Source organism: Lampris incognitus, chromosome 3, assembly GCF_029633865.1.
Source record: "Lampris incognitus isolate fLamInc1 chromosome 3, fLamInc1.hap2, whole genome shotgun sequence".
In the NCBI taxonomy this organism is placed as follows: Eukaryota; Metazoa; Chordata; class Actinopteri; order Lampriformes; family Lampridae; genus Lampris; species Lampris incognitus.
Window position 1 is genome coordinate 18,404,023 of NC_079213.1, and position 14,463 is coordinate 18,418,485.

General features: G+C 43.3%; 1 protein-coding gene across 1 annotated transcript in view; it reads right to left on the reverse strand.

Moving 5' to 3' along the window:
* Nucleotides 1-5,955, reverse strand: part of foxp2 (forkhead box P2) — a 64,396-nt gene extending 58,441 nt beyond the window's left edge. Inside the window, exon 1 of the mRNA XM_056276677.1 lies at nucleotides 5,833-5,955. Within this exon, the coding sequence (XP_056132652.1) occupies nucleotides 5,833-5,955 (123 nt within the window). The remainder of the gene's footprint in view (nucleotides 1-5,832) is intronic.
* Between the last annotated feature and the right edge of the window lie 8,508 nt (nucleotides 5,956-14,463).

Consider the following 14,463-nt stretch of genomic DNA (forward strand, 5'->3'; position numbering starts at 1 on the left):
CCTTCCCCATCCACAAAAAAAAAAAAAAAAAAAAGATAAAGAAAACGTAGGGTTTTTTTTCTCTCTTCAAAAGCGTATTTCAATTAGAGGAGTTGAACAAATCAAAGGCTCGATTGTGCCGAGTAAATTTAAACAAGCAAGTGCGGCTCACAGCAGTTTACCTATTATATGGCAGATTGGAGTCAGATGAAAGAGCAAAGCATGGTGGAAAATTTCCCTTTCTTCACAGTAGTCGATATTATCATATAGTAAAGGCTGCCACGGTTTAAATTAGATGCCTATTCAGGAAAGAATGCAGGCTACTGGGTGTTTTGTTTTATTTTTTTATGTTCCCGGTCACTGAGGTGTCACTGAAACGAAAGAGAATAGCTTAGAAAAAAGAAGTGCGCTATGATAGCCATGCTATGATAGCGTTCAGACTTCCTGTTACTGATGAATCTGAAACCCATTTATGACACTGATCTGTAGTGTCTGAGGATCCCACAGGTCTGGCTCTGCAAAACAGATTAGCATTCCCAGAACTACAGCTACACAGTTGAGTGGCTGCAAGACAAGCTCCACTGGCAGTCAAAAGAGCACAACACCTGTATATGCTATGCAACAGCCACTACCTAAGGTTTAAGGAATCCTGTCGATGCATTTGCAGGTAGCATAAAAAAAGATCTTCCATGCAGGATGACTGTGATATTAAACAGACTGGAGTATTAGATAATGGAGAATGTTTGGGAATCATCTCCAGAAGTGATTGAGATGTGGAGCATTTTGTCCTTTGGCACTGCAGAATTGACTCCTGAGTCCTCCGATTACCTCAGCCTTCTGACTTACCACTGACACAGTGGCCATCCATTCATGACTAAAACACCATTCAACTAGACATCAATTACACCTAAAAAACCTTGATCAAATTAATTTTAGGAAAATGGCATCCCACCAAAGAATAATAAACTCATTATATGGAAATTTCAAAGTCTGCTATTCTCCACACCGCTGCTAATTCAAACCTAATTTTTACTAGCCACTAATTTGAGGGCGAAGGGTGGGGGATAGGAATTACATCTGGAGGTAATTCACCGTGTGGAACTGAGCCCAGTGGAGGCTAGGCTACCCAAATATATAAAAAAAGAAAAAGAAATGAAGGAAAGAGAGGGAGAGAGAGGGAACTATTCTTGAGAGTGGGAGTTCCGGGGCTCTGAAACGGCACTTTTCACAAAAATGTTTTCATCGTGCTGTCATCAGACAGGGGCTGGAGAAGACGTAGGTGTTGCAGAGTGGGAGAAAGGTTTTCAGGAAGCGGGGGACTTTTTTTTCCAATGGTTAGGGCTCCTCCAGACGGCCACAGTTGCTCAGTGTAAAAGGCACGGGGCTTAATAGATCGCCGGAGAACCACAGCTCCATGGAGGGCCAGCGGGGATTGCTGGGGGTGTGACTCTGCAGACTGGTGCAACTCTAAAAGCCGAGATTTACGGGGACAAAGCTTCTTTCTCCCATAGCTTGATAACTAACATCTTACACACGGCTTATAATCTGCAGATTTAGTGCACCAGGTAGAATTTGAGATCTTCAACGGCATGAATTTGGTGATGTGTATGCAAACTTATCTACCAGAAAAACCCAAGTTTTAACTTGTACCTTTAAGTTGGGCATAGCTCTGCAGCAGACAAGGCTTGATGGCACTATGATCATTATCTATCTATCTATCTATCTATCTATCTATCTATCTATCTATCTATCTATCTATCTATCTATCTATCTATCTATCTATCATTACAGAAAGGCCCTTTTGGAGTGAAGATATTTCTTGATTACGCTGCAAGCATCGGCAAATCTTCCCTATTTCTGCAAAGATTGAAACAGAATGAAACTGCAACAATCAGGTACAGTGAAAAATGCCTACAAGAGGACATTAACATTCGACAGAAAAACTTACCACAGTCCCTTCCACACCAGAACCCCCTACCCTCCCATCCACACCCACCTTCTGCCACCCCTCCAACAGAAAATGTGTTTTCCAAATGAAAATAAACGGAGGCTGGCCAGTTTGAGGCAGTCATACTCTGGAATATGAGATCAAATAAAGGGTCCTGTGGAGGCTGAAAGGAGAAAGGAAATGGCTTCTGAGCAGAGATGTACCGCGTAATAAAATTACTCCTTTATATCTTCCTAAAACGGCACATGTTCCTCTGGAGTGGGTACGGGCTTCACTTGGTCAAAGACAAGTATGCAAGTGGCAATTTCTCCTTCAGGGAAGATTCCCTGATACCCTTCTTGAGACTTGGCGCTCTGCAATTTTCTTGAAAACGAGAAACTATTTCGACAACAAGTTAAGCGGAACTTTGGAAGTTTCACTTTGATGATGTGCTAGTACATGCTGTCATTGAAAGCTATGTTCCATTAAATTGGGACAGCAAGATGATTCATAAGCCTATTGCTTTTCAATGGGTTCAAACTTGGCGGACATGTTCGGATGAACAGTGTACTTTGTGTTAAAGCATATAGTTGACTTGGAACTGACCATGTACTACAAACAAATACTGAATCTTCTTTTGGATGTGGAACATCGCCACTTTGAAATTGGCTAGCCGTTCCACTTTTTCAAGTGCCATTTCATTTGGCATTGGGGGAAATTTACTGCAAAACAGTATGAATGAAACTACTTAGAAATATGCAATTGATTTGTGTTTTTAAAAAGCTAGTTACAATAACATTTGTATGGACTTATTTATTTATTTATTGCTACAGCAGAGAGAGCGATATTAGAGGAAATTTGCAATTGGAGGGAATACATTATAATTCATTATACAGTAGCTATTAAACCTCCAATGAAAAAGGCTTTAGCAGGAGGATTGAGCCACTTATCAGACCTACTCACTACCTTTAAAAGCTGTCCATGATCAGTGCTCTGAGTGGCAAAAAAGCAATCGCTGATGACTGTGAAAATAGGACTAGATGTACAATTTATCAAAACAGAAATGACTGGTGGGGATTTTAAAGGCTCAAGGGTTGTAATTGTTTGTTGAAAAAAAAAAACCATTGGAGAAGGAAAGACCACAATTTACAGAAATAAAAACAGCGCCACCATATTTAAAAGTTACCCAAAGTGCGGCTTGGGTATTATTGTCTTAAACAGCTTTAACATGTTTAGAGGAGCCAAGCTCATCAATCAGCGAGTTGTTTATTCATTTTGTTTAACATACCACAGCATAGTGCCTGGTGCACAAACCTTTTCAGAGGAGAAAACCTTGATAATTCCAGCACTTTCCTGACGCTGGGTCGTTGTGAAGTGTTCCGTTAATGAGGTTAATCTAAGAAAAGTATACAGCAAAGGAAACAAATTATTTAAGAGATGCATGCCAGCGTCCTTGTTTCAACAAATGTGTGACATATTTCTTTCCAACAGTTTGTTTTATGCACTCTTGGCAGGTAATTAAAGTGGTTTACACCAAGTTGATGGTGTTTGTGCAGTGACCACAAATTAATCTCTGGCACAGGCATAATAGAGAACTTCACTCCCTGTGACATGCTGTTGTTTACAAAAATATGCCAATGGAAAGCATTGTCACTACTGATCATGCGACACCGGGTCCCAAAAATAGTGAGTGAGTACTAAAATCTGAAGTTTAAACCGCTTGGTGAGCCATCCATGTTGGACATCTTTAATTTACGCAAGGGCACAAAACTATATTTAGAGGCAGCATTTTTAACACTTTGACATCTTGGGAGACATCATTAACTTTCTTGCTGCTATATTGCTTTTTGCCCCCGCCAAGCCTGTTGCGTTGTATTCAGGAAGACGGATGGCATAGGGGATGTTTCTGACAGCTTAAAAGTATCCATCAGCTGCCTGTGAGATGTCTCCGTGCACATCCAGCCCCGCGCCTCCCCAAACAAACAGCAGACTCCACTTCAAATACATAGCAGGACTATTAGGTAATCTTCTCCTTTGTTCAATCTCCCTGAGCCTTGGTGACTAACCTCCATCGCTCCCCCCTGTTCCAACTTCTGCCTCCTAGCTGGCAACACAAAACATAATACTGCCAGGACTACAGGAGTGTGCTGTGATGAATGGCTAGAAACTATCTGGAAAACATACACATGCTATCTTATGTATTCACCGGGGAGCATTTGTTGTGTCAAGATGACAGTGCGGCATGGTTTTAGAGCGAGGGAGAAAGAGCGGAGAGAGGCAGCACAAGGCCTCTTTGTTTTAGGACAGGACAAATCTGAGGTTTCCTTTTGGATATTCAATATCCTGCAAGGTACCAAACAGAGTTACAGTAGTGTAGTGTCTGGGGGTTTTTTAGAAGGGGAGGAGTGCATAGGCTTGTTAAGCGCGTCTGTGAATTGCTGCATGCTTCTTAGTCAATTGCCGAGCGGTTTGCGCGAGTCCCTTCCAACAAAGCCTGGCAAATCAATCAATCTGTGAAGAAATGCTTCTGATGCCAGATGTGGCACTTTTAAAAAAAAAAAGACTTGAAAAGACTTACTTGTATAAGGGACTCAAGGGCCCAAACAGCACAAAACTATGCGCAAAATGAGATATTTATTAAGAGTGAATCAAGCTGTCAGAATGATACCTATTCCACTTTGAATTCCCTGCTTGTTATTTTAGGTGGCTTCTCTGAGGCATAGCATGTCAAATCTTTAAGTGTGTAAACGTCTCACTCTGAAATATATCTCCGCTATTTACTTTACAAGTTGCCAACGAGAATGAAAGACAAATGTTTCATTAGCAGGTGACTTTTTTGGGAGGGGGGGGTCTTTTACGAGTCTACAGTAGTTCCGCTTCTTGACACACACACACACACACACACACACATATATATATATATATACACACACACACACACACACACAGACACACTAGAACACACACTAGCACACACACACCTAGCACAATTATAAATGCAAGGCTTGCTATAGGGAGCTGAACTTTTCACACCTTTCAAAGCCACAAAATTGGATGGTTTTGTGGTGGTGCAGCTGCCGCTCCGCACTAATGCAAGGCGGTGTCATATGAAAAATATTCCTCTCCCCAAACCACAGGGTTGGTCATTAATGAAACACAGGCCGCACGGTGAGGTCATACAGAGTCTAGATTTCAGCAGCCACACTTAAAAACCGCTCAGAGAGAATAGAGAAACATGAACACAAATCAGATTCCAGTTCCAAGGACGGGGAAAATAAATAAATAGAGAAAGGCACTGGCCCCTCTCACATTTTCCCCCTACGCTCTGCAAACAACCGTCAACTGCAGCTCAGAAACAGCTCACAATGAGAGCAGACTAAACAATCTGATCCCGGCCAAGGAAAATGCTAAGCAACTCTGCACACAGGATGTCTCACCCTAATTGCCAACTATCAAATCTCACAATGGAATCTGTCCATTTGGCGAAAGCTTTAGAGCTAACTTGGCAATAAATACATCTAATCTTTTTTTTTGGTATTTTTAAAAGTGTCAACATTCTCAATGAGGAGACGGGAGGAGAACAGACACTGAAACATGCTTTTTTTTGGGGATTCCGTTTATAACAATTTCTTGGATTTGGCAGGATTTGCAGAGTTTACGGGAAACCTAACAGACTGTTCAGCATGTTGACGCGGGAAAAAAAAATCGTTATTAGATAAAAGTGTTGTGGGGCTTGTAGACGGATGATTAAAATCCTCAGTATTTAGATAAACAGAGTGAAAGCTCCCTGAAGAAGGGGAAGATTCGGGGTTGATGGCGGTGGTGGTGGGTGGGTATGTGGGGTGGGGGGCAAACGTGCCGTAGAGAGAGAGAGAGAGAGAGAGAGAGAGAGAGAGAGAGAGAGAGAGTGTGACTTAGTGACTTACTGTGTAATCGAGGTGGGCACGGTTGGGTAACTGAAACTGGGGGAGCAGTGTAAGAGACAGGGTTTCTCGGAGGGACCGGGCTGTAAACAGGAAACTAATGGGACAGTCTCCGCTGTGTGCCATGTGGCATTGTGTTTTCCAGCCAGTCAAAGCCGTCCTCGCATAGAGCCCCAACTTCAAACAGCCAAAATAGCAGCACATTCATGAAACAGAACAGAACTACTGGGAATTAAAGGCAAGGGGAAAAAAAAGAAAACACACACACATGCACACATACACACACACACAAAAAGGTAGCAGGCCTCGACAGCAGATGGTAAAATTAACATTTCAACAGTTCCTTCCTTTCATGTAGGTTTCGGCAGAACTCCTTTTTCTGGAAAAAAAAATGTAAGAGGGGCTAAGGTTTTGGAGAGATGCAGCGGTGGAGAAGGCATCTGGACAAGGGGAAGAGGAATATTGGCTTATTGCCCCTGATGGTCCACCTCTATGAAAAATTAAATAGGTCTGTTTTGCAGGTTTCCCCCTCTGGAGTGCCCTAAGCTGTGTTATGGAAACATCATCTCAGTAATTTATACGCCAAAGAACACCTGGCGATGAAAGAAAATAAACTTTTTCTCCCTTTTAAACTCAATACTTTGACTTTTTTTGGCCTCTTTCTAATCTTCCTCATTGCACCTCGTTAATGTCCGTCCGCTTGCCTTATTTTTCCAAGATATTGGTGTCCACAGTCGGCGACGAAATGCTTGTCGGATTTTATTTTGGGGGGGAGGTTGACATACTTTGCAAAAAAGGTAGAGATGACACCATGGAGAGACTGGAAAATTAAGGCATCTCCCATAAATAAAGACCCAAACAATGGACAGCCTCTTTCATTTCCCGACCCTGTCCAATGGAGCGGCTCAGTGGTACCCATTAATTTGGACACAGTTATGGCTAAATTACATGTGTTCCACCTCTGTGACATTTTAAATGCAATTAAAAGCTGGTTATGGAAGTGTGCGCGGACTTCCCTGTGATGAAGGGAAATCGCTGACGTGATTAACATGCAAACGAGCTCACGCTGGCAGACTAGATTGGGGTTTGAAAACCTCAATTACTTTTGTGTGATTATCTATTTACCAGTACACAGATTTCCATTTCTCATCCCCAGCCAAGTCCCCCATGCACGAGCCTCAATTATACGCGGCCTACCTTTATTTATGATGTGCGCGCTGCTGAAACACAAGCGGTGCTTATTTTTCACAGTGATGTATCGCCTCCCCCCCCCACACGGCAGCGCCGCCACACTGACACTTCCTAATGCTGAACCATTTGCTTTTGTGAGCGCTTATTATTGTGCCCTCCCTCCACTCCCACAGCCTCCATCCATCCATCCATCCAACCAATCCCTATTTAGACCCCAGTGATTCATACGTTTCATACCCCTAAACAAGTTGCCCTGTCTGACCACGCCCTCCACACCCGACCACAACACCCCCTTCCCCAAAGTAATGGAAAAAGGGTTGACCTTTTTTCTTTTAACGCCTCTTTTTCACCCCCTTTCTCTGCTTTTGTTCTTGCTCTTGACTAAATGAATACTATGAAATTGGCAAAAAAAAAAAATTAAAGCCTTTTAAAGTGTCTGTGCTCCATTACCGGTACACTAGTGACAGCTCGTGTTCCCAGTATATCAATTGGTAGCAGAGAGGTTGATGTGGATTGAAATGAAGTGTAGCCATAGAAACACTCCAGGCCTTGTTATGTATCAGCGTGTTGATGCAATTATCAAGGAATTGCCTGGCAGCATCGGAAGAATCTAATTTAATTAATTTAAACGGATGAATAATGACAGGATTCCTGATGTGAGAGTGAGTTTCTATTGAAAATGTATATTACATTGAAAATTTGCATTACATTTTTAATAAGGCATGATTAAAAGATACAGCAGAAATCCATGTGACTTTTTCTTTTAGTCCAATATTAAGAAAAGTATCTACACATTAAGCAAAAACCACAGAAAAATTATTGCTTCTCAATAGCACGCCAGAAGTGACTCATTTTGGAAAAATTAATGATCTTCTGAACAGTAACTGTGCCAACATGTGTACTTGGTTCCCAAACATTTCATTTGAAATGCAGTGATAATTTTTTTTTTTGGTCTTTTTATTTTTTAATGCAACAGTGGAAGTCTATGACTGTATTGTTTGTCAGTGCTCCTGCCATCTTGGTGCCCAGGGACAGACGAGGAGAGGAAGAGACACGTGTCTGTGGCACAGCCAGGCTTTTTTACATTATGCCCAGCATACATAAAACATACCCTGTTGCTTCAGCTGGAGCAAAAAGGAAAACAGTGCCATCAAGTGAAATTTCTGAGGACTCCTGAACCACCTCGGTAAGTAGATCCATCACCTGATTACACTGACTCGCAGTGAAAAGGGCCAATTCCTCGTTTCATTTCCAGTATTTGTCTTTAACAAAAAGGATAGATATTGCTTCTTTTCTTTTTTTCTTTTAATGAGCAAACTGTGAAATGTATTTCTCGGCAGGGAGAGGGAAGCTGACACCTGAAAATCAAGCTTTTACACACCACCTCTGCTATAAGATACAGTGATTGTAGATCTATCACTCATAATTATTCTGTATATTGGCAAATCCCCAAATAAATCATATCCTCCTCACGCTGAATGGAAACACGAGTCACATTGTAGTCAGATAAGTGAGATTTCCATTGAACATGGATTCGGTGCTCAGGATCTTGTTCAAGGTAGCTTTGGGAACAAAGGAAATCATTATTACGATCTGAGCCCAGTTGCCAGGGCCCGGCTAAAACACTGGTATGGGGTAACTAAAACAGCCAGCAAAAATGCAGCAGGATATGACTCAGGGAGTGAGTGAAACTATTGGTAAGGACAGAGCACGGAGCGAGAGAGAGAGAGGAGAGAGTGCTTAGATAATAGTAGATAATGGGCAATTAACTCAGGCTAGTAGGACCGGCTGCAGTGAATGGAGGCTTGTGCTACTACGGCAGGTCCCTGATCACCGCTCCGTCATATTCACACTGGGAATTACAGGCGATATGGAGCTGCAAGCTACTGGGCCTCGGAGATGCACACGCTGCATTAGCAATCTCCACAATGCCTTCAAAAACAATGCTCGATAGCAACAAAGTGTCCCAAAGTGCAAACGCAAGCACTCTGGCGACAGTGGAGTGCTGGCTAAAAGTCTACCGTGCCATAACCTTGTCCAATTGTTTCATGTCCTTTCACCATCAACATAAACCCGGAGGCTGTAAAACCATTACAGGATGGGGGAAAAAAAGTGACATGCTGTTGTTCACGAGTGTAGAAGAGGGCATTTGCATAATTAAACCTATATAAAAGCTAATTACGTAAATAAATGAGTGAGCGTTACAGCCACGCATCACAGAGACGGCGCGTCTGCTCATATCAGGGAGCTCAGAATTGTTTTTGCCGCCTCCCGACACCCCCGCCGCCCCAACTCCCTTCAAGCTCAGTCTAAATCTATTGATCTGTGAAACAGAGACTCAGGGGAGGTGATTCAACTTAATATCATACATCTAATGATGAGATGAATAACGATTATACCATTTGATAATTAAACGTCCTACAAACCATTTAACTGACTGCACGTCAGGAGGGGTCGCCACAGGTTGAAGCGACTGTTTTCCTGTTTCTTGCTCGGCGCAAAGGCAAGAGACATACAGGAGGGTATGAATGAGGGTGGATTTTGTGTGTATGTGTGTGTGTGTGTGGTGGGGGTAGCAAACAATGCGTGACACCACAATGGTGCACTAATTCCTAAGTGCTGTCATTTGAAAATATATTTTTAAGACAAAAGAGAGAGAAAAAAAGTGAGGACAACCATCTTACCTTCCATGGCACCTGAGGAGTTATTATATTATATTCATATATGCAGAAATCTCATTAGCTTGCATGTGTATCCCTTCACAACACAAGTCGACTAAGTGAGGGAAATGAAGCCATATTTAGCAGCAAACAGTAAATACGTGGCAAGGCGGGATGTGAAGGAGGTGTGTGTGCATGTGTGTGTGTGTGTGTGTGGGTGTGGGTGTGTGTGTGTGTTTGCATGGAGGAAGGGGGGTGGGGGTTTATGTACAGACACCTTCCCTCTTTGTGAGAGTGCGTCTGATCCATACAAAGGTGTGTTAAACACACACTCGCACAGCCAATTTGCTGTCAACATCCATAGCCCTAATCCCTACTTACAGGCAATAATTACCCAACGTTACCATGTCAGTTTGTTGTTGTGTAGACAGGCAAATTTTCGAGGCTTTTGTGGCAGCTTATCCCTTGCTGTTAAACAGAGAACACACTGTATACAGGAAGGTATGGGGAAAGAGAGGAAAACAGGTTTTTCTTTTTGTGGCTTTAAAAAAGCTTTGGGGGTTAACGCACGTACATACACAAACACACAGACTTGAACACTTGTCAAATTAGCCTTTCCTTTCCGCCTTATCCTCAAAGGGCCCACAATGCCTTTCTTTTGTGGCTGGCACCTTCACACAGCGGTTAGTGATGGAGGGACGCGTGTTGAGCTTCTGGCTCCTTATTGAATGATAGCTAGTAAACATTGTCATTCCACAGAGAGACAGGATTAAAGCTCGCGTCGCCCATTGAGGGGAACAGTGTGAGAAGAGAGAGCAGGAACAATAGCCAAATGGAGGACTGTATCACCAGGGTCCAATGTCTGCCATGATGAATATGTGGGAGATTATGAGACCCATTCCATCATTTCCATAATGTCAAAGTCTTTCTTCTTCAGCCGCCAACTATTCACTAAATAAATGAGAAAACTATCGCCCGTGCAGAAATATTTGACAAAAGGCAGAGGAGAGAGAAAGTGAGTTCTGAATGACCCCACGCCTTTGACAATGCCGGCGCCGTCCGAATGCATTCGGGAGCAGCCAAGTGAGTAAGACCTGGTAGAGTATTTATCATTGGGCACAATGCAAATGTATTACCATGTCACCTATACCACTTTGCAGTGCAGAATGGGACCACAGTGAACACAGGCGAGTTTTATATAATACCAGATGAAAATATGAATGCTGGGGTTCTCCAGACACCTGGCAATAGTGCCTCGCTAGCGTTTTGAATAAAGTAAAACGTGAAACCAAAGATGGATCAGTCATCGGACACCGATTTAAAACCTGCAGACACAATGAGCCGGTTCCCATATCGTCGCGCTAAACTGGTCTTTTCAATAAATTTGGCCTCATCTGCAAAAATATAAATCTACATAAAACTGACCCAGAAGGTGATTTGAATATAAAACGAAGAGGAAAAGTTACACTGCAGAGGCAAAAAAACAACAACAAATGAGATGAGTCTTCTGACTGTGCATCCAGCGTTCAGTTAGACAGAAATCCTGAACTGACAGCGGGGTAATGGAAAATTGTTGTTGCTTAATGGTCAATACCTTCTATGGTTAGATTATAATGACAACCAATTTTGACTTGGACCTGGTTCCAAATTTCCAGGAACTGGGTATTCATTGTGAAATTTGAGTTCTGAAACCATTAATCGAATCCTGGAAACATAACTTCAGTGGCGTTGGCAAGTGAATTGCATTGAGCATTAAAAAGTCCATAAAAATCTTTGTCAACTGCCCGGATCTTCTGACCTGACATCTTCATCACGGGTTACGTTGTGCGTTAGCAAAACACGCAGACTGTTCATGACACGGCTGAACAGAGCAAATGCTCAAGTGTGGTTCAGGTTCACTGAAGAAAACAGCGAAACAGCACACTTACAGTCATTGGAGTAAGATCATTTCCAAGAAGCAGCTCCAATATGCCAAAGAATGGACTGTGTTTCATGTCTATCCCAGTCATCCTAATGCCCCAGATTCAGCTAGCGCTAGTATCCTCAATGCCACACGCACAGGTACAACGACACACAAACAGCGGACACTCATATAGGAGACATGGACATCCATCCATATAACCTATATGGCAAGATAGGGAATAATAATATTTATTATATTTGTATTTGTTCATTTAACAATATGACCTCTCTGGAAGATCATCCCCAGAGACTCCTGGTAGGGAAAGTCCATTCACCTTTACAATGCAGGGACACTGAGTGGTGACAAGATATTTTGTGAAGGGGTTGTGTTCCTTTTCTGAGCAAATGAGTCTCTATTTTGAAAGGCAAAAAACAGCGTCCTTCCATTTACAGGGTATTTATTTACATCTATCTCTAGTTTATGTTAAAAACTGTATATTTAGATAATATATTTTATGATGTCAAAATTAGAATGGGGATTCTGGATAAAGATGGCATCTAGGTATATCAATTTGAATGCACTATTGCACAACGATGACCAATGTACATTGAATCAGAATCAGGATCAGGATTTGGTTTTTGAAACATTTTGGTTCCTTCCTCAGGATTGGTAACAATCAAAAAAGGGATTAGCAAAGAACTGGACTCAAAAAGTGGAACTGAAACCAGAGTCAGAATCGATAAAATTCAAACAATACAAGTCTACTGACGGCACGATGAGAATATCTGTGTTTAGTTATTTGCTGAGGAAGCTCATTGGAAAAGGTCAGTTTCCTTTAATTCCATCCATCCATCCATTATCTGAACCGCTTATGCTGCTCTCAGGGTCGCGGGAATGCTGGAGCCTATTCCAGCAGTCATTGGGCGGTTGGCGGGGAGACACCCTGGACAGGCCTCCAGTCCATCACAGGGCCCACACACACACACACACACACACACACACACACACACACACACACACACACACACACACACACACACACACACACACACACACACACACATTCATCCCTAGGGACATTTTAGTACAGCCAATTCACCTGACCTACATGTCTTTGGACTGTGGGAGGAAACCGGAGCCCCCGGAGGAAACCTACACAGACACGGGGAGAACAGGCAAACTCCACACAGAGGACGACCAGGGACGACCCACCAAGGGTGGATTATCCCGGGGCTCGAACCCAGGACCTTCTTGCTGTGAGGCAGTCGCGCTAACCACTGTGCAACCGTGCCGCCCCCTTTAATTCCAGTGATATACAAATATGTGGGAAAGGCTCATTTTCATGGAAATGAACTAATTAGGACTGAACATCAAAAAGAAAAGAACGCAAACTGCTTTAAGTGATTAAAAAATGCTGAGATCTACAAAAGAAGGACAGAATGTCCTTACATGTATCATGAACATGGCCTCTGTGTGTCCCATTACATTATCACAAGAAGCAAACTGTCAACTGTGACTGCCATAGCGGCTTATATAATGGCTGTATGGCCAGCACTGTGGCCACAAGCCCTACCAATCTGATGGCTACCTTTCCAAAAACTACCTCTTCAAAAAACATGAAACTTGTGAAATTCCCGAGCCACAGAAAACACCTCCCCGCCCCGCTCCCCACTCACACTTCAACATCACACTCCTCAGCCGTTCGCTCAGTGTGTGTGTGTGTGTGTGTGTGTGTATATATGAGTGTATGCATGAGCTTGTCAGAGAACGCCTGCATACGAAGCCACACAGATGTGTGTGTGTGTGTGTGTGTGTGTGTGTGTGTGTGTGTGTGTTACCTGCCAGATCACTGCAGTCCATTCCAGACACATCTCCCATGGCAACCTATTTTATTTACTTTATCTCCAATATAATGCTTCAGTGAACATTAGCAAGTTTGAGGCACAAGTTTCAATCACTTGCCTGGCAGCCGTGAGTGCGAGTGTGTCGGTGTGTGCCTGTGTGTAACTGTTCACCCAGGTGCAGAGACGAGAGGAACACTACAGAGTGACAGCATGGCCTCAAACTGTGGGGCTGACAAAGAGGTCCCAAAATAATACAAAATATAAGAGAAAGGGAGAAAGGCGGGGTGGGGTGGGGCAGGATGGGGGGGGGGTGGACTGCAAGAAACAAGAGGGCCAGTGGGAGAGAAAGTGGAAGGAATAAACTGTCCAGGACAGAGGAGAGAGGAGCTGGAGGGAGAGGGAGTTGATGTGTGAGACGGATTTTAAAGGGGAAAAAAATAATAGAAAAGTAGAGCGATACGGAGAGAGAGAGTGGTAAACTACAAAGAAACTGACAGAGGTGGGGTGGGGGGAGTGGGGGGGGGCAGAGAGACAGACGGACAGTGAGATGGAAACAGGCAAAAACAAAGTGAGAGAGAAAGGGAGAAGGAGAGAGAAAGAGAAGAGGTAAGAGGAGGAAGATGAGGCGTTCTCCCTGGGCAGTGCAGAGCGGGTCTTGTCCAATAAACACAGGCGAGCAACTCGACGGGCCGGGACCACCGGGCTGACTGACAGGTGAGCGCTTTCACTGACCGCCGGCTTTATGTTACATGACATGAGGAGTGCAACTCCACTGACAAAGAGAAACTGCCTGCCCCGTGTGCAGAGTGCACGCGCACACAGGCACACACACATCCATGCAGACACTAAGACACACAAAAGCAGATATTTCTTATGGCATTCGCACACCATGTGTCACACAGTTGCAGAAAAACACACATGTACACACACATGCAGATGTTTTAGATGACATGCACACGCCACGTGTCAGTCTGCAGACACACACACACACACACGTTTAAAAAAAAACATGGCCACACATGCCATGTGTCAAACA